At 35.4% G+C, this 25,584-nt stretch overlaps 1 protein-coding gene across 1 annotated transcript in view; it reads right to left on the bottom strand.

Moving 5' to 3' along the window:
* Window positions 1–263: 263 nt before the first annotated feature.
* Window positions 264–25,584, bottom strand: part of DICER1 (dicer 1, ribonuclease III) — a 68,048-nt gene continuing 42,727 nt past the window's right edge. Inside the window, exons 11-29 of the mRNA XM_086750246.1 lie at window positions 25,296–25,428; window positions 24,022–24,264; window positions 23,772–23,926; window positions 22,279–22,411; window positions 21,722–21,797; window positions 20,450–20,589; window positions 17,884–18,063; window positions 16,824–17,037; window positions 16,285–16,438; window positions 14,432–14,614; window positions 13,990–14,095; window positions 13,714–13,889; window positions 12,639–13,422; window positions 11,196–11,351; window positions 6,460–7,342; window positions 4,147–4,415; window positions 1,419–1,581; window positions 1,234–1,309; window positions 264–942 (exon numbers count right to left, since the gene is read on the bottom strand). Coding sequence (XP_086606372.1) covers window positions 777–942; window positions 1,234–1,309; window positions 1,419–1,581; window positions 4,147–4,415; window positions 6,460–7,342; window positions 11,196–11,351; window positions 12,639–13,422; window positions 13,714–13,889; window positions 13,990–14,095; window positions 14,432–14,614; window positions 16,285–16,438; window positions 16,824–17,037; window positions 17,884–18,063; window positions 20,450–20,589; window positions 21,722–21,797; window positions 22,279–22,411; window positions 23,772–23,926; window positions 24,022–24,264; window positions 25,296–25,428 — 4,390 coding nt within the window. The 3' untranslated portion in view covers window positions 264–776. The remainder of the gene's footprint in view (window positions 943–1,233; window positions 1,310–1,418; window positions 1,582–4,146; window positions 4,416–6,459; window positions 7,343–11,195; window positions 11,352–12,638; window positions 13,423–13,713; window positions 13,890–13,989; window positions 14,096–14,431; window positions 14,615–16,284; window positions 16,439–16,823; window positions 17,038–17,883; window positions 18,064–20,449; window positions 20,590–21,721; window positions 21,798–22,278; window positions 22,412–23,771; window positions 23,927–24,021; window positions 24,265–25,295; window positions 25,429–25,584) is intronic.

Raw genomic sequence — 25,584 nt, 5'->3', positions numbered from 1 at the left:
GGAATGTAAAATAGTTTGTTCCAAAAAATATCAGAAATTAAAGATTATTAATGAGGGTTTATTTATTTTTAAGGCAAGAACCTTTTTTTATGCAAGATTGTGTGGCATAAGGAAACTGAAGTTTCATTGTCCCAGTATGCCAGCCATTTCAATTAAAATCTGTCCCTAACAAATAAGTGCAATAATGACTGGGAATGTCATCTTAATGTAAAAAGATGACATGGAGTAAGAAAAAAAAAAAAAAAAAAGAAAAAAAAAAGAAAAAAAAGGAAAAAAAAAGGAAAAAAAACAGGAGAATACTGGCACACTTATTCTTTCTCATACCCAATCATCCAGTACAGTTTATCAACTGCTTTCTGACTGGCACTAGTGCACAGATTGAAGAATTTCAAGATTACTAAATATAAATCTAGCAACTGCATTAGGCATAAGCTCCCTGGCCTTCTAACACTAAGCAAAGCTGTACTGACAATAAAAGTAAACCAAAAAGACCTGACAACAATTATTCTGAACACTTGCTAAATGTCATCATTAAAGCACTCTTGTGATTAAACAAAGCAGAAGTGAGGAAAGAAGACAAGATTGTGTTTGCGCAAAAAACTATAACTACAATTAGTTCCAAAATTTTATACATGTTAAATGTTTTGTTATCTATTCTGTTATCAAACAAACTTTAAATTCTGTCTTCCAATTTGTTCCTCTCAACAAGAACATTTTTAAAATTTGCTTTATTTCTATGTGTTTTTCCCCCATTTTATTTATTTTCCAGAGGAGTCTCAGCTGTTTGGGACCTGAGGTTGATTTGCTTTGAGGCTTCGTAGTGCTCTTCTCGCAGCTGCAGATTTGGCAATCCTGTAGCTTCTGCCAACACCTTTGAACTTTCCCTTTCCTACAACTTCCACTGTTACTCTGACCTTTCCATCATAAGTTCTTTCTGCAGGACTGCAAAAATATACACAAGAATTACTTACTGTCTAGGCAAGTTAATCTGAAAAAATAGACCTACATTCTCTTTTCTACAGAAGTTAAAGCATTATAGTTAAACAGAAATCATTACTTGTCTCAGAAAGTTATGCAAGGAAAAAAATTAAAATTGAACACAATGATCACGTTAGCAGCTCAGTGCAAAAGAAATTAAAAGTAATTTGCAACATTTAAAAATTCTCAGTAATTTATGAAGCACAGCTTAAAAACATTTTACAGCAGTGTGTACCAAAGGAAGTGTATTCTTACCTAAATTTGGCTGTCTCTGGCTCCATCTCTAACAGCTCTCGCACTGGGGAACGGGGCACATTAGCAGAAAATTTTTCTATTTAGGAGGGGAAAAAACAAAGAAACAAACCAACCACAAATTAGCTTTGTTCTCTTCATAGTAAATGGCACATAATTATTATTTTTTTTCTGAAAGCTGACAATACCTATTAATGGCCTCATCATTGGATAGTACACTTGCCAAACCATTTCCAAAGACATTCCACTATCCATATAAATGGCACCAGCAAGGGACTCAAATATATCTCCCATGGCCTTTGGTACTTCAATGTCTTCCTCTTTTTCTTCATCTTCTTCAGATCTTCTGAGCTGTTTGCAATTAAAAAAAGCCGAGGAGGGGGGAGGGAGAGAGAAGGGGAGGAGAAAAGAAAGAAACAATTGCTTCTTTTAAAATAAAACAAGGATCTTCAAAAATGTAAGCTCTCTTACATCCTATCCTGAGCTGCTTCCTTTAAGTTTTTCATTGACAACTTTCCACAGTGAAATTGTTCTTTTATTCCCCAGTGAAATCAAGTTGCTGGATATATTTTTCAAATGTGATAAAAAAAATCCCTAACACCACTGTGTACAGAGTCCTCATATGCTTTGTGAATTCCTCCTGTAATAAATCTGTAGGATTTCACCATGAGTCTGTTTTTTCCAGTAAGAAACAGACTTGGCTCTGTCAGTTAATACCAGAAAGCTACTCATAACAAAAGAAGAGTTCATACATTAGACATCTCCTAGTAAGTCCAATCTCTGGATGAAAGTTGGATGTACCCTTCCATACCTCATTTACCACAGAAGACAAGCATGAAACAAACATTAATAAAATGAGCCATTAATAATGATAACCAGCAACATCAGACTGAGCTAACAGGCACTTAGGTATGTTTTCAATGTAGCAGGCAGTGTTTTCTTCTATGCTACAAATAAAGAACAGTCTATTCTCATCATTAAAACTAAACTTTCAGTATATGTCTTAAAGGTTTTCAGTTAATCTAATTCTTTATTAAAAATACCTGAAGAGGAACCTGAAAACAAAGTTTTTGACCATTACTCTCCTCTGCCTAATTAGAAATAAGTTTCTTTTGTTATTTTTTCCCAGCAGCTACCCTCTCACTCCATTTGGCCCCTACTTGGAGTTTAAAACTCGATTCAATCTCCTTAAGAATCACTGTATTCCTTCATAAACTAGTCTAACCCAATATTTCTACCTAAAATAAATCAAACAATAAGTCAGACCTGATGTGCACACTCCAAACACAAATTTTGACATTAAAAACCAAATTCAACTGTTTTGCATAGTGTATTTCATAACAAGTGCAAACCAAAGCACTTCGGAGTTATACTAAAATAACAGGAGAGAGAAACTAAGAGCTATAAGGCAAGGGACAACAGATGTTTCAGGAGTGAGATTTTAAAACAGAAAAGCAGATGACGTGGAGACACACATGGAAACCAGTCTAGCTGGCATGAACTGCAGAAACAAAGACTCTTGCACTAACTCTGATGAAATAAGAGTTTCAGTAATTCAGTGCCAGACCAAGATAGGGAGCAGGCGTAGGGAGAGTGAAACAAGAATTTTATTTGAAACAGCTATCACCCAATTTGGTTGCAACTTTGGTAGAAGTTTCTAGGCAATCTTTTTGCATACTAGCAAAAATGGAACAAAGCTAAAAATCACTACTACGAGCTCTTAAAATAAGTTTTCAGCATTTTCACTTATATTGTGAAGAAAATGAAACACGTAACACAGTTTGATCCTCTGAACTTAAATAATTTATATTATCTAAATTTCAGTGACAAATTTCTTAGTCAATGCTTTCTAAACCTTCCCATAAAACATATGGCTTTCACTCTGCAACAGTGTAAGGGCTGTAAACACATACATGTAGCTGAAGTATTTTGATTCCCAAGCTTTTAAATTGTATATCAGAAAGAAGAAATTACTAAAGACAAAGATAACATGTTTATTTAGTGATAGAGTACTCTAACACAGAATATTTTCTAAGAGATTGGTCACAGTTTTTCCGAAGACAAACTATCAGGGATATCTATTGGATAACACTTTTAAATAAAGGATAATGGGAAAGTCCATCTTGTCCAGGACCCTGATGAGAATTTGATTCACCAGGCCTTTGCTCTCATACATTTTCTGAGCAGCTTATCTAAATTAACTAGTTTTAGTCCATTCTCAGCAAATAGATGTTCATTACCATTAGTTTTCCTGCATAGCACAGACATGATCTGTGTTTGCAGGTCTTCAGTTAAACTATTTTTCAAGTGGCTTATTTGAAAAATGCATATAATGTTTCCCTGGCTAGCAGATACAAAGCATTTAGGAGCATGTCAAACACACTTGAGTAAAGTGCAGTAACACCTGCTCCAGCAGAAATCATCATCAAATAAACAGCAGAAATCTCTGTCAGAGATTAAATGATCCCAGCACTGTGCCAAGGTAGTATTGCTCATGATGTTGCATGAATATCCTCTTCTGAGTCAGCATTATGTGACTCACTAACTCTTCATCACAATTTTATGGTATAGTAGTGCTTCCAATCAGCCAGTGAGGAAAGCAAGCAAAGTGGGTTTTTTCCCCTCCATGTTGTTGTAATAACAACACAAAAGCAAAATAGTGACTGAAATCAAGCGTCACAGAAAAATCCAGACGCAAACTCATTTCAATTTAATTATTTTATGAATGTTCTTATTGACTTCATAATTTCTGAAGATTGTATTTTACTTTGTATATTGCATGCTTTGTTACAGTGAGCCTCCTTCTACAGCTGCTGTGCATGTAAAACTAAAACATTACAAAAATGCACATCACACTAAGAAAATCCAGTGACACACTTCAAATCAGATACTGAACACATTTCTACTTCCACCAACCTCAGAATCCATTCCTTGCATTTCATTCTTTTCCATTTGAAACTGCACGAAGTCATCAATAACATGAAACAGTTCAGGAGAGACAGCTTTGAAGTACTTGTGGTAGTCATACTTTACAGCTAATGATGCAAAAATGGTATTATTGACTAGAGCAGATCGTAGGTCAGTAAGAACTCCTGGAGAGTGTTGCCGTGGGTCTTCATAAAGGTGCTTGGTTATGAGGTAGTCCAAAATTGCATCTCCCAGGAATTCTAAGCGCTGGTAACAATCTTGAAGCATTGGAAATAAAAGAATGTACAACATCACAATTAAGTTTAACACATATATTCTTTCCAGGCCCTTCTGGATAAGAGATTTGGTACACTGCTATGTAAGTCCACAAACCAACCAATGCTCAGAGAAGACAATCTGTTTTTTTAAAACAGGTATCTCTGCATTTAAAGAGATTGTTCTTGAACTATGTAAAAAAAAAATCAGAAAAAAACAAAAGCTATATCTAATATTATAAAGGCACTTCTGAAACAAATGTTACTTTATCAGGCTAGCAAAACCACATGTATTTATAATCAATTAATGCTTCACAGTAATTCACATTAATGATCTTCACACTGTAGAGAGAAACATCAAAAAAGGAAAATCAAGAGGTTCTACCAGTAGGCTGATCTGAAAATGAAAACAATTAAACCTCTAAAAAACTAATAAAGAAATCAATGTATTAAAAGCAAGGGGAACATACAATCTGAGTTTTTTTCATCTAATTTGCCACACATTTAGATGTCTCAAAAAGCACTGAACAAATATTCTCATCCAGAATGGCTCTTAAACTGGAATCTAAAATTGCCAAGTCTTTGCTGTTTGGAAAATTGACAGGGGACAGGGGAAAGGAGAGCTACAGAGATCTATTTTTAGAATATAAAGAAAAGCAACAAAAACCTCTTGAAAGCAAACAGTGATAGGTGGGTAGCGAAGGAAGACAAAGTACTACAAAAGTAACGTGGGAGTGAAATGGCTGGTACTAAGTTGCTTTTATAGCAGCTGAACAGAAGATGCTGACAGATCTCAACTACTAGCTACTCCTTAAGAGAAAAAGTTACAGGTAACAGCAATTCACAGTTGTCTTCCTTGGTAAACAGTAATGGAATAAAAAATTTCTGCTACCAACAATGTTACTTCATCTAGACACTATGCGTCAAGGTTTCTGGTTTTCCGCATGTATATATACATAAAAGAATCATCAACCTTCTATATGTTTTGTGAAGTATTTGTAAAAAGTAAATATGTATGTGGGCAATATTACCTAGAATGAAAAACCAAAGGAACATTTCACTGTTTTGTGAGAACTGCTTCTCATTGTATTAACATTTCAAAATTACTTATTTCTTTAATTAAAGCAGATCTTTCTTACTCCTTGGAATAAGGAACCAATTCACTATGGGGAAAAATTCAGACCGCTGACTGCAGAGGAATTTGCCACTCACTGCAAACAGAGTTTGAATTTTACCATGGTTTGGTTTTAACTGCATATTATCATACAAAAATATTTAAAGTTTTAGCATGAACAAATATGAAGTTAATTAGTATAAGCAAAAGTAACTCAAGAAGATTACAGAAATATACATTTGTACTGCTGTAAAATCTTTTATGAGATCATGTACAGAAACATTAAGCAGTTAACCTGAAATTAATATTTAGCCTGATTTAGTCAATTGCTTTAAACTTTGACTTCAAATATTTACTCAATAAAATGCCTAGACTTAAATTAAGCCTTCAAATTCACAACTTCAAAACAAAGTCTCCATATTTTGCTATCCTATAGACTATTCAGCTAATAAGAGTTGTATAGTCTACTTTTAATCTTCAGAAGTACAGTCAAGGAATAATACTATGGGAAATAAATCATGGGACATATTTGCTAAATATATTTGCAAAACACAATTGCTGTCTGCAATGTTCCAGAATTCTACAATAACTTATTTCAGCTAAATGAGGATCTAACGCCAGTCATATACAACTAGTGATAGAGCGTTAGAGATGAAAAATGCTGCTCTTTCCCAAAACTTGGTTAGGCTTCACTAAATCTTGTATCGTATCACATTAAAATATGAGTAAACACTGAGATACAGCTTCAACAAGCATCCCCCTCTAAATAAGGGGTAAGATATTATTTTCTAAGATTTTGTATTCAGGGACGATTGACTTCCTAAAGTAACATGATAACTAAAAAAAGACTATGTATGGGAACACAACATACACACACAACTGCTTCTCTTGCATTTACAGTGCAGTAAAAAACCCTAGTTTAAGACAACTTACCAGTAATGGTATTATAATGGTACGAGGCATGAGTAAATGCCTGAAGAAGATAAGCCTTGTTCTTAAAACTGTAGTTTATTTTCTTCTCAAAGTTTTCAAAACCAGAAATAAGGTGATTTAGGGTTTTTTCAGCATCTGGGTGATCAAACATACACCTCGGTGGAATCTTCAAACAGCCATACTCCAGGTCTTTATATAGAGAAGGCTCTGAAGTAGCTACAGGAGCAGAAATAGAGTTTGGTGAAAGATTTTTCTGCTCACTGTTACAATTCTCTCTGGTAGCACACAAAGTGCCTTCCCAATCAGTCTTCTTAATTACAGGGAGCACCTTCAGCCCCAATGAACACAGGAAAAGCTGAGCAGCTCTTTCACCACAGCTGGTCAGATAGCAGCCCAACAGGGCTTCCACGCAGTCTGCAATGCTTTTGTCAGCGATACACTGCTCTGTGTGCAAGTCATAGGAGATAGACTGTTTTCCTGCATCAACACCACAGTTTTCTTCTGATGGATTCCAGAATCCCACTACAAAATCATCCTCTTCAACAGCCTTGCTAGGATCCAGATAGCACATAGCATCCCAGGAGCTGTAGTCAAAATCATCAAAATCTGATGAAAACTGAACGTTACCCAGGGATGACTTTTTGGGTGCTTTCCATTCATAGTTTGAATCAGTGGTTGAAAAATGTGAGAGAGAAATTTTCTTCACAAAAGCCCCTGATCCCATTAACATATTATCAATGAATTTTATATGCTCCTGATCATACTCCAGAAAATCATCTTCAAAGTCTGTTTCTTCCTTGGGTAACCTCCACATTAGGTCTTCATCCTCTTCATCATCATCATAATCATCAAGTTTACCATTAGCCAACAAGTTCTCCTTTGTCTATGAAAGAACACAAATAATATGGTATTGAAAAGGGAAATGAGAAACTTTTATTTCAGAACTGCCAGAAGTGTAAGATTTGAGTAGTGTCTGCAAAGAGAAAGACTGATTTTTTTAATCTATGTTCCTAATTACACTGTCTGATCAGATGCACAATACAACCTCAATTAACACTAGCACTTTAAGACTAGAATAATTGTACTGGAATACAAAACCTTTATTACTAACGTATAATAGCGTATGTTGTACATATAACATGCTGCATTTCATAGGAACTCATGCTTATACTTGAATGTGACACACATACAATTAATTTTAAAACCACTAAACATCATATACTTGCACGTCAAAGTAAACAAATGAAATAATTCTAAATTAACAAATTTAGAGAAGTACAAGAAACAGTTTTCAGGGCATCCTTCTCTCTAGCTGCTAAGTAAGGCTACTACAAATGTATAATCAATGTAATCTTGAAGATTCTTTCCACATCCTTCTTTGGCAAATACTAAAGGGTTTGCAAGGTTTACTATAGTCACAATCATGATAATCTCAATTTTAGGACACATAGATGGGAAATGCATTCAATGAAACAACTGTAAGAACTTCTTTACCCTAGTCCTTCAATAATCACCACCTGAAGCAGCAAAATACATTTATCTGTGCTCTCAAACACAGCCGCAGATTAATTCGGCCTACTTGGCAAACTAGCAGGAAGTTTAGTGAATCAGTGTAGGTGATTTTTATATTACAGATCAAAATAAAGAGTCTAATATCAGTTAGTTGGCAAGAATCTAATGTTTACGTGGGTGACAGTCTTGACTGCATGTGTTGGGGATTCAGTAAGTGATCCTGCTGCTTATTAGACATTAGAAATAGGCCAATTTTTGGTTCTGTAAGAATTATTAACTTGTACTGTCGTTCTTTATTTTGAGAAATACGAAATCTCTCCAGTTTGTCACACATTTAGTATTACCAGGATTTCAGAGGTCTAAAAATGGAAAAGCAGGGGAAAAAAAGTCACGCTTCTGTAATATAGGGTTTTGCTGTTTGTTTATAAATTAAAATAGACATTAAATCATGAAGTAGGATAATAACTCAATGCAAAGGCAACTAGTATCAATCCTATCCTTTAAATAAGTACGTATTTGTTTAAAATTTTGATTTTTTTTTTTTCAGGCTATACTTAGAGCTTTAACTAATTAAAATAATAGTTAAAGTTGTCACCAGTTTTCTAATACTTACATACACGCCCACAACAGTAAAATGAATGATGTCTTATATCTCTTCCCAGCTCATATTGAGCAAATTGGTATGGACTGATGTAAATTACAAGTTGAACACAGGTATGTCCAAGCTATACAATGCTGTACAATTTGCCATGGCCCCAGTCCAGGAAAGCACTTAAACATATTAGCTAAATGCACAAGTAGTCTTCCTAACATCAAAAGGACTATTCACAGGCTCAACCCAGCATCACTGATGTCAGTGGGAATTCTGCCACTGAATTTGACAGAAGCAAGACCAGATTCAAAGTGCTTTTCTGGATTGGGTCCTGAAAGCCCACACCATTTTGAATCAAATGGCAGTCTGTATCTGCCCTCCATCTATGTATGTCATATTGTAGGTCACAGTCACCTAATCCTGCAAATCTGTCAACCAGATACTACCACCAGGGACCTCTCCCTTTGGGCCAAATGCACAACTCTCTGTAGGGGGGGATGGGTGGCAGCTGTAAGGTGCACTAAGCAGCACATGAAACCATCTAAGGATCAAACAGATCACGATGTTCCTCATCAGGATGGAACAGGCTTAATCAGGTTTAGTAATGACAGGAGAGGAGTGGAAAGTTTCTATAGAAATTCATAGTTGAGACATTTTGCCAAAACAATAATTTCTGCTGCTGTAATTACCTCACATATACATACCAGGGGTTTCTTGAACTTTAACTGATCAGAAAGAGATAGCAAAACTTGATTTGAAACAGTTATTTTGAATACTAGTTGCAGTATAATGCTTAAAATAAGACTAATTTAACCAGTCTCAACTGGAGCTAGTGCTGATTTTTTCTTGTTACACACCACCTGTCATATCTGTCACTGAAATAAAAATACACTCTCTGAATGAGACGTTTCATGGATGATTCAAAAAAGATTTCAGTGTCTGTTTTCACAAAGACTTAGTAAGTGGGAAATTTAATTTTTACTACGATTTCATTCACAAGTTTCTTAACATAAATTTCATTTTAATTAGCAGGATAGCTACATGAAGTACCCTAACATTGCGCATCTCTTCTTGTATCAGAAAAAAATAATAAAATTCTACATGCTAAGAACAAACAATAGGTAAAAGAGTGAGGAAGTAATTCTGATAGTTTTTTTTTTTTCATCATTAGACAGTATTTCAAAAATAAATCAACAACGAATCCCAGAAGACTCTTTTCTTAAAAACTACCTGACTGATTTTGAGTAAGTCATGGCCACTTCCAAGCTGAAGAGAAATACAAGTTAAGTGGGTTTTTTTCATGCTTTCTGTAAATCAACTATTTGATCAAATGAACAAGAAAAATTTTCCCCTTAATAAAGCTCGGTAATACAACAACAACAAAAAGAAATCAAAATTTTACTAGAAAGTTTTAGTAATAATCTGCCATAACGATACAAGATTTCTAGCCCCAGTCATAGACCATCAGCCCATGAATTTACATCCAAGAAAGCAAAATACCTACTTGGCACAAAAACCCTACTTCTTAGTTGCATCACTGTCTGCACTTTGGACTGAATTGTGCGTTTTATTCACAAAGAAACAGTGCCTGGCAAAGAGGAAGAGGCCACTGAAAAGTTATGGAGAACTAAAAGCTTTTTAAAAGCAATTATTAGCTCCTGTCTCAAATGTGCTATTTTATTTTTAGAAAGGTACAGCAGTAAGTCTCTTTGAAATGAAGTCTTGGCGCAATGCAGAACCACAATAATCAGGTTGTTTTATTCTGCAATAAACATTTATTTGCACAGTACAGCTACCTAACAGTCCTCTCATGTGCCCTCTGGTGGTTCTACAATCCGAGCATGGTCTTCAAAATTGGGAAAAAGAAAGAAAGAAAGAAAAATTTTTAAAAATCCCTCCACCTCCTTCCCTCCACCTCCAAACCAGTCTCAAACACTTAAAGATTACATTACCAACTGCTGTGATCAGTGATATTTCTCACACATGCACTTTTACACTCAACATACGAGTCTGGTCAGAAAATAATCTGAATTGTTCCTCATTAAGATTTGCCATTCTGAAGCTTCTGGTGACAGACAGCAAGGGTGTCTAAGTCAGTGCTGTATTTTAGATAAGAAGTAGCTCTCAGTCATACATGATGTATCTAACAGCAACCAGTATTCAACATTTTCTCAAGCCAGTTCTAACCTTCATTCTTCCTCAGCACTATGAAAAACAGCAACTCCTTTCCATATAATCTATAAAGGTGAACTCATTATTTATTAAAAGGCAGTCTTCTGCCTATATATATTACAGCAAAACCAGTAATTATAATTCTATTTAAAATTTCCAAGAGAAATTTCAGAAAAACTCGTGAGAGCATGCTAACTACAAGCAAAAAAGTTTTTCTTCTGTTTTTCCATTAATATATACATTCATTACTGGATACGGTTCAGTAAATTTCCTTATTTCAGGATTAGTTTTCCTCTAATTTTCCTTAACTTATAGTGAAGTTTTACAATGGAAACAAAGACACAGGTTATTTTCTTTTCCTGAACACGTACCAAAGTATCTGTGAGGTACGAGGAGGTAGGAGTGAGAGAATACAGACACACAAATAATTATTCCTCAACATAGTTAAATAAAATCTTACCATTTCATCTTTCTCCCACTTATCAGTGTTGCTCTTGTCCTGGTTGACTATGTAACCAGGAGGAAGCCAATTGACCGGGGGATCAAAAATTGATACCACCATACGACTAGGCAGTCCTTTCTTTTTTCCAAGGCGATACAAGTTGCAGTTGCTGACCTTCAAGAAAAACATTCTGATAAAACGCTGGACATATATTTACATAAAAACAGGTTTAAATGCAGAAGGAATAAAACAATTTTACATGCCAAGCCAGATCTTGTACCATTAGGCATTTTCTCTAGTTCTCAAAAGGGAGTTCAGCTTTCTTGATATAGTACAAACAATTCACAGCAAGGTACAGATTTTTTTTAAGTTTTTTAAGCATATTAGGTGTGACAATTTCAGTTACAGAAATCAGATATATTAAATTCTCTTTGCAAAATAAAATTATTGCTGCTTTTAAAATAAAATCAAATGTAACCTGTACAAGTGTCATTAATTACCAGTATTAATCAACCTTCAGAATAGACTTGGAATGAAACATCATTGCTATTATGGGTAGATTGACCTAAACCTTGGCAGTAGAAAGTGTTAAAACAATTCAGTGTAAGAAATCTTATTAAGTCATAATCCAGATGTTATTTTGATAGCCTCTAGCATTCTTTTAAATAAAGGCAAGGGAAAAAAGCACTCTCACATACATAAACATACTTCCTTTTCCTTTTTAACTATCAACTTCTGATCTTCATTTCTCATTTTAAACACTTTCCATGTTTCAAGTCTTGAAAACTGAACTAGAATATTCAATCACTTCCTTTATTTGAACTGTGCAATTTAATTAGCTCTCCTTATTTTCCAGGATTAAACTACTCGATCATTTAATTCTCAGTGATGCATTTTATTAGAGATAGACAATCAAATCCTTAGCATTTAATTTATGCTATCACATTATGTGGGGAAAAAACCCCAAACAAAATGAACTTCCACATGATTGATTATTCCAGAATTTAAAAATAGCAGCAATAGAACGGAAGGCTCTGCTCACTACTGTTTACATTTACTTCAAAATACTTTTGCTCTGTGCTGCTAACTCTTATGCCTCCATTCAAGCACTTCTGTTAAAGAGTTTCTACTCAATACAGCTCTAGTGATCAGTCCACCTAATGTCCTCACTAATCGAGAACTTTTAGTTCTGTTCAGCCCTGTCCTTTCTTAGCTGGTAATCAGCTGCTTTAGATTTCAAAATGAACTGTAGAAAGCCATTTCAAGCAGTCACAGTTACAGTAACATTAATCCTGTAGTCCTGTATTTTTGTTCCAAATATTCACGCTACCCAATGTATAATCGGTAAAGCTGTGGAACTGAATCAACCGGTTGCCACTCAGTCTTCTAGTGAAATTTGTATATATATCTGGTTTGTAACAGCATGCATTTACATAGTATTCCTGGATTGTTACTACTTACTTTTTTGCTTCTCATATATGACAGCCGTCCCTCATGAGCATCAGGGTAAGTGCAAAACAAGTATGTAGTGATGGCATGCTTTAAAAATGAATCACCAAGCATTTCTAGACGCTCCAGATTAAATCCATCACTAGCATTTGAAAGAGTCAAAGCTTGAAGAATGAGACCAGGATTAGGACCGAGAGTTTTTGAGGAGTACCCACTGGAAGGGTTCTTTTCAGAATCTGCTCTGTCTTTTGAAAGGTTAATAGCTTTTGAAGTACTGGTGGTCACTGCCATTTTGGGGCATCCATCTGAGGTAGATCTGTTAGCATTTCCATCAAGGTATTTATTACTCAGTAGAGTACATTCATTGCTGGGCTTGGGCTGGTTCTCACTGCTGTATAAATTCTGAATGGGATATGAGGTAGTTGGTTGTACAGGTATTTCCTGCCTGCAGTAATTCAGCTGATTTCCTTGGCAAAAGTCTCTGTTAATTAAATCACAATTGCCATTGGCAAGATTTTTATTATAAGAAACACCATTAATTGCTGCAAGTTCTGCTGAGACATCAATTTGGAGTTTACTGGGTGACTCATTGAGCAACGTTTTGTAACTCACAGACATTTGGTCATGGTTTTCTGCAGAAGAGGTTCTATTAGCACCTTGATGTGCAGCATTTTCAGGGACTACAATTGTGCTGTGCTTACAGTAATTTTCAATCTCTACTAAAGAGGAGTTAGGAACAGAGATGAAGGATTTGCTGTCAATAGACTTTTTCCATCCGAAGTCCAAGTTGGGATATCTGTAAAGATACATGGTGATTTTGTTAACAAAAAAAATATTATTACAAGACAAGAAGACTGTATATGCATATATATATTTTTAAAAAGCCACATTCTTCCAAAAAGAACAGTGTCTGCAGCATCTAACTTCACCACTCACAATCAAGGCTTTTTAAACTATGCTCCACTGAAAACTGACATGTCTTAAACTGTATCATTTTTAAATCCATGCAGTAGTAGTTAAATTTTCATCTTGTTTTACAATGAAGTCAGATATCACATTGAAAAACATGTATAGAAAAAATACATGCCTGAAATCTGCAGGAAGTGATTTAACCCCTACACCAGCATCAGTGGCTGTTTGAGCTCTTAGCTCCTCTGCTGTCAAAAGGCAGTGCAGGCGATAAAGTATGCTGGGGAGGCAAACTGCTTTTCTCCACAATGATGCTGGAATAGGATGTATAGCACAAAGCTCTGGAACCAGTATCTGGAGAGAAGAAGGGGGAAGAAAAAAGTTTTACCTGTAAAGATAGTCCTCAGATCACTGTAAAGAGAAAGGCAACTTGAATTAGATGCTTCTATTTTACCTGCTTATTCTGCAAACTTTCCCACTTTGCTTTCCTCTTCTCAGCACTGCTTAACGGAAGTGCTTTCCCCTTCTGATTCAAATGGCGAGGAGTCAAAAGATTAAGTCTAAAAACCATGGGAAAGTACTTTAATGTAAATACATAATTAATGAATGGAACTTATTAACCTTAACTTTCTAAGATGACTTATTCTTAGTATTCAACCTTAATGCACTGTGAAGTGACAGCAGAATTATCTCTGGAAAAAAATGGACTCAAGCTACAGTCGTTATAACATAAATTACGTACCTCCCAAAAAAAAAAAAACAAACAAAAAAATCAGTAATTATTTTGAAAACAAGCCCTCAGTTTTATCCCATAGTTAAAAAAAAAAAAAAAAAAAAAAGAAAGGGCACTTTATTCTCAAACTACAATCATCAGACACAAATATGACTGTTGTTACCTTGAAGATGTGTGGTCCACATCCAGCAGTGGCTGGTTGAGATTGGTCAGGTCAAGATTATACTTTGTTTTATAATATTCAGCAAATGTTTCATACTCAGGGGATGGGAATTTACTGAGTGGAGTCAGATCAGTGTATACATCAGCTACATAGAATCGATGAGGCTGATCAAAATTTCGATACCTTAAAAAAAAAAAATTGGTGTACATTAAAGCCTTAGAGTAAAGCTTGCGCTAAGTAAGCTTGCACTAAGTTCTTCATATTCTAATGTGGTCAGGAGACAAATCGTTAAATAGCTCACTTGAGACTTTTGGTTTGTGGGGTTTTTTGTTTTAGAAACCATCTGTTTAGCTAACTCAAGTAGCTAAATGAGAAACCGGCCATAAGATAAGAAAGAATAAAGTCAATCTATAATCTACGGAATTCCATCTACAGAAACATTAAAATTAAATGCAGGATTTATGTCTTCAATATCTAATAGAAAATCAAGCTCTGGACAACAATCTCCAAGAATAACACTGCAAGTGATAATTTCTTAATTCCAAAAACCTAACAATTAAACTCGGTAATTTGGCTTTTTATTGTCTAGTCCCCTATGTGCTACAATCAGTAGAAATGGAGATCCACTGCATACAAAGATTGTACTACCTTAAATCTAGACTGGCATTTTAACCAAGTCATCTTCTAAAATAAAATACAAAACCCCAAACACCTACCTAAGGTAAATTCACAAGCTTTCCAAGGACAATGCAATTCTTGTAATACAGGCAGAATGTCAGAAAAACAAAGCCAGAATGCTGAAACACCTTTATTTTAATACTATTGTGATAACTGGACACTATGCTGACAAACATGCACAAGAAAATAATAATTAAGAAAACCATGAAATCAACATTCAAAATTTAGATTTGCATATTAGCTTATTTCATACTTTGATCTACTGCATTTATCATTTTAAGCTTCTATTCAAATATCTAAATAGACATTGCTAAATAAAATGACCACACTACTAATGAGTCTTTTTAACCTTCTTCCAAAGAGAAAAAGAAAAAAACCCTATACTCCCAGGCTGTCTGAACTTCTTCACAGAAGAATGCGCTGGTTAAAGGAGCTTTCAGGAAATCCTTTTTTCTTATCTTATTCACAACTATGCCTGTTCAAAGAATTCAATCAATCAGAACTGTACCAATACACAGTCACTGTATTACGCTTACCCTGATGACCTTACAACCAAGCAGGATAGAGAAGTACAAGTACACATTTCCACCATTTTTGACTGAAAACAGAAGTACTTGAAATTCTGAGATTTCTTAATGTATGAAACAAGGTCAAAAATTTCTGGCTTCTCCAAAGCCTGAACATTACCAGATGGCAACTAACAATTCTCATAAAGGAGATGTACTCAGCCACCTACCTCATCCCCATCGCCAATAAAAAAAAAAAAACAACAACCCAAACCAACTGGTTTAGGCACTCTGTTCAGATCTTCAGACAGGTGAAATATCACAGCTTCACCGAGGTCCAGCAGCTGTGCTAATTCACACCACCTATGAGCTACTTCTATGGCATTAACTCTGATTACAATGAAGTAACACTTATACACAGTGATGGTCTGTCATCACTTTTTACACTAGCATTTTTACCACAGTAGTCATCAGCACATCAACAGTTAAATCCAACTATATAAGATTAATTATTGACTTTAAAAAAAATCTTTACATTATTTGAGACACCACTGGATACCTTAGATTAATAGTACACATTTCTTACAAGCAACTCTGTTGCAGATACTAACATCCCCTTATTAAAGTGTTTGTATAAATACATACCTGAATTATGTATACAGTACTCACCGTGGAATGATAACTGCATCCTGGTAATCTTCTAACTTGAAAATAAAAGGCATTTCTTTTGTATATTGTGTACTGGGAATGCCTGTACGTGCCTCAGATTTCTCAATGTCTTCCATAAACTTAAAGTCAATGTCCAAAGTGCTGGAGTCATCAACTTAAAAAGGAAAATGTGTAACTCAGTTATTCAGGGGAGAGTTTTCCAGGCTGAACTTTTCTGTGAAGTTGTAAATTACAATTTTGTTTTTTCTTATTCTATAAATATATTTGATTATTTCAAAAAAATTTCAAAAGGAGACACACACATTATTTTAGACCCTTATGGAGTCAGCTGAAACCTACCATAAATCAACTCACATTACCAGGTTAAAACTAATTTGGAATTGTGGAGAAGTAATAAAAATAGAACTGACAAATTTTCATACTTCCACACACGGTATTATTTCTACAGCTAACACCTGAAATTTACCAAAAACATTAACAAACCTGTTGCTAAAGGAATTAAAAATGAATATTTAAAAAAAGAAGAGCTCTGTTCTTACCAACGTTAAGAGGTAGAACACAATAGGCTGAATCAGCTTCTGTGGGTTTGAACTCTAGTGCAGGTTTCTCAAGACGAAGAATATGTGAAAAAATGTACTGGTGGAGTCGCGTTATCAGCTCAAGCATTTGCAGAGACAGCGTAAAACCAGATTTCTTAAGCTCAATAGATATTGTAACCTCTCCAGAGCGAGTATACACAGGAAAGTGAGGAATCTAAATAAGAAATAAAAAACAAAAGAAATCAAGAGATAAAATCCAGAGTAGGATTCCTCTGGTTGTTTAGTTCAGATGCTGAGGTAGCACTTGCCTGATCCCACAACAAACTGGATCAAAATTTTGACCTTTGGTGACCTTCAATTATAGATGAGATTTTGAAGGCTTAAAGAATGATTGATTTTTTTTTTCCAATAGTTCTCCTTGTGTTTTGCAGCTCTTCTCTTTATAAAAGATCAAGTAAAAATGGAAGTATTTTCCATTATGGAGGAAAAAATGTGAAAACCAGCAATATTCTTCAGCTGAGTCTCATCCACAGAAAATGCCTTTCTGTTAAAAATTTTCCTAAGCAAGAGGTGCCAATTTCAATTAACATGGCCTACTTTCTATGCTGCTGCAGACTAGGAATGCTGAAAGGACTATAGCTTTCACATAGACAAGGTATCGCTGCAGGCCTTCTCTGTAGCTTATACAACACTCCTCTCGCACCTTAGGTTGGATATTAGGAAGAATTCCTTCACCGAAAGGGTTGTCAAGCATTGGAACAGGCTGCCCAGGGAAGTGGTTGAGTCACCATCCCTGGAGGTATTTGAGAGGCATGCAGATGTGCCTAGGGGACATGGTTTAGTGGTGGACTTGGTAGTGTTAGGTTTATGGTTGGATTCTATGATCTTAAAGGACTTTCCCAACCTAAATGATTCTATGTTATTGCTTATTTCCTGGAGGTTACCCGACACAAGCAGCACTTACGGTCATTTCCAACTCTTCAGTCTGGAGGTGGGGAGTAAGTGGAAAATGACAGGTTGTAAAAGCATGTAGAATAAGAAAAGGAGCTAGACTCATTACCTGAGGTATAGGTTTGGCTGTCAGTATGCCAAAACATCTTGTTGTATCCTCAGGAGGATATAGCTTTCGTCTCCTGAAGTTGAGCTCATCAGGTAGAGGAGTCGTTAACACCATTCCTATTACATACAGGTAACAGGGCTGATCAGGTTTGGGATAACTATCCCTTAAACATTCTGGAATCTAAAGATTAAAAAAAGAAGGAAAAAAAACCCAACATTAGCATGATAAAAATCAGCAAAATTCACCTAAAGACTACTCTTTGAACAAGCCTTTACATGTTTATTTGGAAAGGTATTGCTAAAAATGAGGAATTAGAAAAAAATACATTAATCTAGACTTAAGTAATTTTTTTTTCTTTCTTAAGCAAAAATGTTTGGTCAGCAGCCTGGCCTGGCAGCCATGAGATCTGTCCTAACGCTTGCATTAAGGGAGCACGATACTCCCAGATCTTCCTATTTGCCAAGAGGCAGCTTCCACTACATCTCTAAACTTTCTCTGTACCCATCCTGTGTTAGAAATGCAAGTCTAACTAGAACACAGACAGCACTTCACCATAAATACAACTGAGGCTTTGATGCCAATTTCCATATTTAGTCAGCAACTCTGGAGCATACTTTATGTCTTCGGACCTTAACAGCAGAAGGAAAAAAAAAGAATAAACAAAAAGGGAAGGAAGAAAAAAGAAAAATGTGCACGTACAAAGTAAATCATATAAGCTTGGCTGAACTTACAGTTTCATTAACACGGATTCTTTCCCCAACTGAACTGTTTAGAAGTATCAAAAATGTTTTTTTACACACTTATGTGACAAACACACAAACAAAATTTGATATAGTGCCCCCTTGCCCAGATACTATGCTAGAGAAATTTTCTAATAACAATTTTAGCTTGCAGATGTGAATACCCACAACAGTCACAAGCACTTTCAACTTTGCTGCTCATGCTTTATGTTTGGTAGGAGTTCATTACTTCGTAGGTCTCAAAAATGATACTCCTGTTTATCTAAAACTAAACTGCAATACATGTAGTCCTGGATTTTAAAGTTATACTGCAGCAAAACTATGTCCTTGGCTTAATGGAAAATTACTCATAAGTTTAATAACTATATTAAGCCCAAGAGGATCTTGTAGACCTTAAACATTTGCCAAAGCTTCTTTTCCAGATGTGAAAAGTGGGGACAAAAGCAAGGGAAAGTATTCTTGGATTCCGTATTAAAAAAATAAACAAGAAAGAATGATGCATCACTTGACAAATTAACTCCTCTGAATGAGAGATACCATAATCATGCATTTTACGAGTCACTGCTATTCCAAAAATCACTAGTGAGGTAAGAGGACTGAGGAAGGCACACGTAACAAGAAGCACCAAGAAACACTGTACAAAGATTCAAACTGTTTGTGAAGTACTGCAAGAAAAAGGTTTTTTTCATCTACCGTTCCCTCTGTAATATACTGTGATGCCACAGTATCCTTTCCTAAGCTTCCCTAACAATCAATTATTTAAACTACTAATAAAATGGGGGCATGTGGAGGATGCCAAGAACGGAATTATTTAAGGGCTGTCAGCATAACCAAGGCTGCATGTCAACGTACAACACAGTACAGTAGCCTACTATTGTGAGTGTACATGCCGACGTTCCTACATGTGACCAAAGGATACTGGCTTCTTTGTGAAATGCAAAATTACCAGAAGCTACTATGCAGTCTCTTCTAAACAGGTTACCTGTCCTATTCAAAGGACCTTAGAACCTGTAACAACTGCAGGGGAAGCAGGAAGGTTCTGGAGTAGTTGCAAAATACTCTGACATAGCTTCTTTTCTCAGTTTTCTCTTACTTCTAAAGTATTTGACTTTACCCTATAAATACTACCTAAGCAGTCCAATGCTACAAACTGATATGGCTGAAACCTGTTGTAACAGATCTATAGATAAGTTAGTTACTATAGCCCTGAATTATTAATTATCTTATGTGACCCCTTTAGCATATTAAGTATAACACATAGAACTATTTTAAAAGTTAAAAATATTAAAAGCATATTTTCATATTCTAAGATTTAAACAAAAAATTATTGAATTCTATGTTTGACCATTAAATTCACCAAACTAAACCAAGCATCTAAAAAACAAATAATAAAAAAATATGTCTGTGTTCAGCACCTGGCAGATAACTTTGACCCCCTGGGCATCATCTTCAGTCTTCAATTATTTGTCTAGAAAGCCAGTAATTTTTCCTTTCCTCTAGTATATCTACCAGAGGACTTAAAACTTTTACAGACTACGAATGCAGGACAAATTTCCCTTCCAATTAGGTAAATACAGTCAAAAAGCTTTCTAGAAAGTGTACATTCTTTGAACTACAGGCATGCTTCCAAAGCATACAATCACACAAGCTCATTCAGGTAACAGCGCAAGTTTCATACAGTCAAAACTGCAAAATATTCCCAGTAAAAATGCAACATTTGTTGTAAAAGATTCTTATCAGATAAGATTAAGAGTTGGCAATTTTGTCTCCTTATCGGTACATAAAGCATTTGATCGGAGATGCGGGCAGCAGTGTGTGATACTAACAGCTTTAGGATAGCACTGTCTTCGTTTTGTAGAGCCTGGCCTTCCTGGAACACTGGTTTCTTCTTCATCATGTAAATCAAGCTCCTCCTCATATTTAACCGTTTCTTTGCCAACTGGCATCAAATGATCATCCAGTTCACCTGAATATTATGAAAGAGTACAAAAAAAAATTGCAGTATGAACGATCAAATCTTGATCCCTTCAGATTTTACACAGTAGATGTGATTGCTCATGAAAACACCTCATAAAGTTTTAAAAATACACTTACTACTGCAAGGCTCCAAAAGTGTAACTTTAGGGAAAGAGTGATAAAGGTTGACTTTTTAAAAAAAAAAAAAAAAAAAAATCTATTTATAGCAAAAATATCTGACATTTTAATTAAAAAACTGAATTATATAAGGAAAACAAAGAAAAATAAACTTTTTTTTTCTCATAAAAACCAACCAGCGACTGAAATACTCGTTTAAAAAATGCACTCACAGGGAGTTATGCCAAGAAAGAGGGAATAGTTATATTTCTGTATCATTCTAAAAAGAGAATTACTACTGTTAAATGTGCACTCTCAACACTGAGTTGAGCCATCATAGTGTTATTCTTGGATACATTTATTGGTATGAATTCAGTGATCAAAAGGTTTAACTCAGACAGAAAAAAAATAATACAAACCCCAGACCTACAAGTTTTTTTTGCTTAAAAGATACATAAATACTTCTGTACTTCATCAAAGCACCCATAACATGGAATTCTCTTTAAAACATTCCACAATAAAGAATATGCTCCATTATACTTACTAGAGACAGGAGAGCTGAAATAATCCTGTAATATCCTATTTTTGGAACACGTCTTACGATACAGTAGAGAATACAATAAATTTAGGGCTGTCTATTTTGTATTTTAATTTGTTACAATTCACTTTAAAAAACAAGTTATTTTTTGGCTGCAGGATGTAGTCTCTGACCTCTAGTTAAAATTTTCTAAAGAGCAAGACTATTCAATGTCAAAATCTGTGCATCTTGTATTAACGTTGTATTTGCTGTTTAAGACAAAATACGTTAAATAACAAGATTCCTCTGGAAAAATTAACTTAAGCTTACAAGGTGTAAGCTAAATTAGTTAAGTACACGATCATACCACAAAACAAGGCAAGAGAAAGAAAGCTATCGTAGATGGTTATAGCAGAAATGCACGTATATGCGTAACATCCATACCAAGTTCAATTTCTCAATTATAAAATATTCTTGACCAAAGAGGTGTTGTTTTTCATGTTCTTACCAATTTTGTGCAGTTTTTCACAGCAAATAAGAGCTACAACTCTCTCAGCCAGTCTTGCACAACTCATTGGAGGACCCTATAAACATTTAAATATTTCTTTATAAGTTTGGTTGATTAGCACATTGCTTATATATGTCACAAACAGTTTAATTTAACACAGACATTAGGTAAGCAAAACTTTTTAAAATATTACATTGATGATGGTTTTGTGAAGATATTCAGGCTTATGTTGTTTTTCCACAGAAGCCAAAATTACAAGTTTCTGAACTCAACATACTATTGATCAAAAGCAGTAAAAGAGGTTTTCCTACAACCAATACATACATGTGTGAAAACCAAGGCACTGGGAAGAACATCTAAGTATTTTTGCCTTTGGAATAAACAGTAACTGCTGGAAAACAGATACAAACAGGGATCCAAATACAGTTACAGAGGAAAAGAAAAATCATGTCATTTTTCATTACAATAATTAAACAAACTAATTCTAGGAAAGGCACACATACATCCATACCAACATATCCACTTATTTCTATGCTTTTCCTTCCCCAAATACTTACAACAATTGAAGCTCGAAGAGGTGAGTTGATTGGCAGGTAGAGAGTAGAGTAAAACGTATGATCAGGTAGTTCTCGGGTTTTACACTTGGGAGCTAGGTGTGTAAATGGATCACTTGGTAATCTAGCGCAGTACCTAAATTGACAAAACATTTTACAAATCATCAAAACCTGCAAATTGAAACCTAAAGACATTTCAATGGAATCTTGCCTTACTGGTGTAAACACTACAGAAGATTATTTCAGGCCAGATTAAGCACTGCAAGGGCACACTGCTGACTGATGTCCAACTAACTGCCATGCAGAGACCTCCAAGGACTTTACTACAAAGCTGGTCTCTAGAAGGGTAGTAACAAGGTTGTAATGATGCACAGGACTATTCCATGCCAGGTACCAGAGACTGCATTTGTCTGTTTAATCTCCCGAGTTTACCGTTGTCCTATTCCTCCTATCTGTCACTGTCCCCCTCTAAATGGTAGCCTTACCTCCACTGCACTCACTTCCCCCTCTCCTAACTTGGTGTCAAACATGCTGATGTTAAACTGTATTGGACCTCCTGATGGCCCCTGAGGAATGCCACAGATAAGCACCTGCCAGCTAGCCTTCGAATCATCTGCCTTTACACGCTTTGAATCTGACTGCCTTGCCAGGTTTTGTCAGGCAGTCCACCAAAATGGTCTGAATCTCATGCATTTGACCACTAAGGTACTATGGCAATTGCACTGAAAGCTTTACTTCAGTAAATGACATACACTTCTTTTCTCCTGTTCATAGTCCAGCAAGCACTTCATCACACAGGAGACAAGGTTGGTCAGGCTGCTGCCAATCACTTCTTCCTTTACGTGCCTGGAAACAGCTTACATGAGGATTTGGTCCATAATGTCCCGCATGACTAAGGTAAAACTGCCCAGTCTAGCTCCCTGGATTTTCTTCCTTGCTTTTTTTGAAGTGTCATAACATTTACCTTGGTCTGTCACTGAGGACCTCCTCTAATCGCCATGGCCTTACAAAGATGATACTGGCTAGCTCCCTTTGAAGCATATCATCCTGTCTTGTGGACTTGTATTATGTTCCACTTACTATGTTTTTATTTAAACATGACAACAGATCATTACTACAAATGAGAATAACAGAACTGGAAGATTTTACTACAGTTTTAACAAGCTGCTTTTTTTTTTTTCTAAGACAGCTTGCCAAGAAGGGGGGGGTATATCTTATTACCTATTTTGAAAAGGAATGTTTTCAGGGCAGCTTTTAATTAAACAGGAATCAATACCACTAAATTTATTATCAAAGCTAGAACCTCTGTAGGATAAAGAAACAAAAAGCAAATTATCACTTCAAACTGCTCTGATCGCTTTCTTTAGAAGGGAAGATCCTACAAGATTCCTAAGAGGAAATGCGTACAATGCCCCAGCCTACACTTCCACGTTGCGAGACAGACCAAGAAACTCTTTATTTAAAGACAAGAAATAAAAAGGGAATACGCCTCTTACCTATTTATGTGTCCAATAGCAGTGTTAATAGTAACTCTTGGACTGTTCTCATCTGGCCTCAACACATATGGTGGAAATACATCATCATCATCAACAATAGGTTCAGTTTCGGTTTCACTGGTATCAACAGATTTTGAGCATTTGTTTCTCAGGATCTTAATATTTCAAAAACAGAGCACAATAAGAGATTTTTCCTTTGAAATACTATGATAAATTTAACAAAAACAAGCACATTCCTTTGACCTCATACCTTCTCAATTGCTTTGTATGTCTTAAGATCATCTTCAAAACTTTTGATTTTGTCTGTATCTGCTAACATGATGTAATTGGAAATTGGTGCTCTAGCTCTTCCTTTTGACTGCACATAGGAACGGTATTCTGTGGGCAAATCAAAACGCACCACCAAGTTGCATTTTGGTATGTCAACACCCTCTTCTACAATGCTAGTAGCAATAAGTAGGTTGGTCTCATGTGCACGAAATTTTCTAAGAACCTGTAAAAATAATGAAGACAAATTTGAGAAATTAGCCCAGAATGTGTTTCCATCATCAGATTCATCAAAAGGCAATAAAAACAAGGAGAGTGGATCAGACATTCCAAAAACTTGTCTAAATATGCAGATATAAAACTATTACATAAAGCCAGAAACACAGTAAAACTATTTATCAGAACAGGCAGATTTCTAGGAATCAAATTTGGTATACGGAATTACATGAGTCTAAGCAGCTACTACAGCCACTAGCAATGGAGAGGATCTCATCTGTTTATTTATAATTCTCAATTAAGGTATAAGCAAATGCTGCTTTCAGGACCTCATCTTCTCCAACCATTTCTGAGGTTGAAACATCTGAGAGCAGTGGGAAGGGAAACACATTCTAGAGCTGATACTTATGATATTTATACTATTTACTAAACACTGCTAAGGAAAAGACGAAGGGGAGAAGGGGGAGGCCAGAAGGACAACCCAGTCAGCAGTGAGGGGAAAGAACACAGGTATTTACTTGAAAAATACTACGCTTGCTTTAAGTGAGGTCAAAATCGTGGAGTTTTACATTTATATCATTTAAAGACTTACCAAACTCACTTTTAGCAAAGATAAATATTAAAACCAGCTTAACTGTTGAAAATATCAGGAATCCGGATCTTCTTTACAGTATTACTGTATGCTACTAACCCAATGCAAAAAAAATTAGATGATTGATGATCTGACTAGACACAAACATGATTTTACATTCAGTTTTAATTGCTGTTTGTGTAATGTGTCATAGCAATGTCTCTAAACCTTTTTTTTGGTTGGTTGTTTTTTGTTTTAATGAAGAACATCTGTATCTCCAGTAGTATGCACATTTGTTAAGCTAAGGGTATTCCCTGAACCTCCAATGACTGTGCCCAGACACTGCCTGTTGGTTTCTTTTGCTTTTAAAGACACACAAACATACAAAAAAAAAAAAAAAAAAAAAAAAAGAAAAGAAATCAAAAGGTTCTGAAAGTACTGCTAGTTTCAATTATATTTCTTGAAGTTACCTCTTCCTGTTTTCTGAATTCTACTTCCATCTGCTTGTTACGAGGCTGGTTCTTGCCAATGCCATGTCCAGTTATGAAATTGCTACTTATGTAAGCCAGTTCTGGATCTTGCTTGCCAGCTTCTTTTATCAACCTAGAAATATTACATGCGTTTTCAGAAGTGACACAACCCCAAAATGAAGACAATCTTTTGTTTGCAAGATCTACATTAAAAGAAAAAATGGAAGCATGACAATTAAGCCATGCTAACACATAAACTGACCTTAGTCTTCTCTAAAAAGACTAGTTC

Source organism: Chlamydotis macqueenii, chromosome 5 (assembly GCF_036417535.1).
Source record: "Chlamydotis macqueenii isolate bChlMac1 chromosome 5, bChlMac1.mat, whole genome shotgun sequence".
Classification (NCBI taxonomy): Eukaryota; Metazoa; Chordata; class Aves; order Otidiformes; family Otididae; genus Chlamydotis; species Chlamydotis macqueenii.
This window is presented reverse-complemented; position numbering and strand designations above follow the sequence as displayed.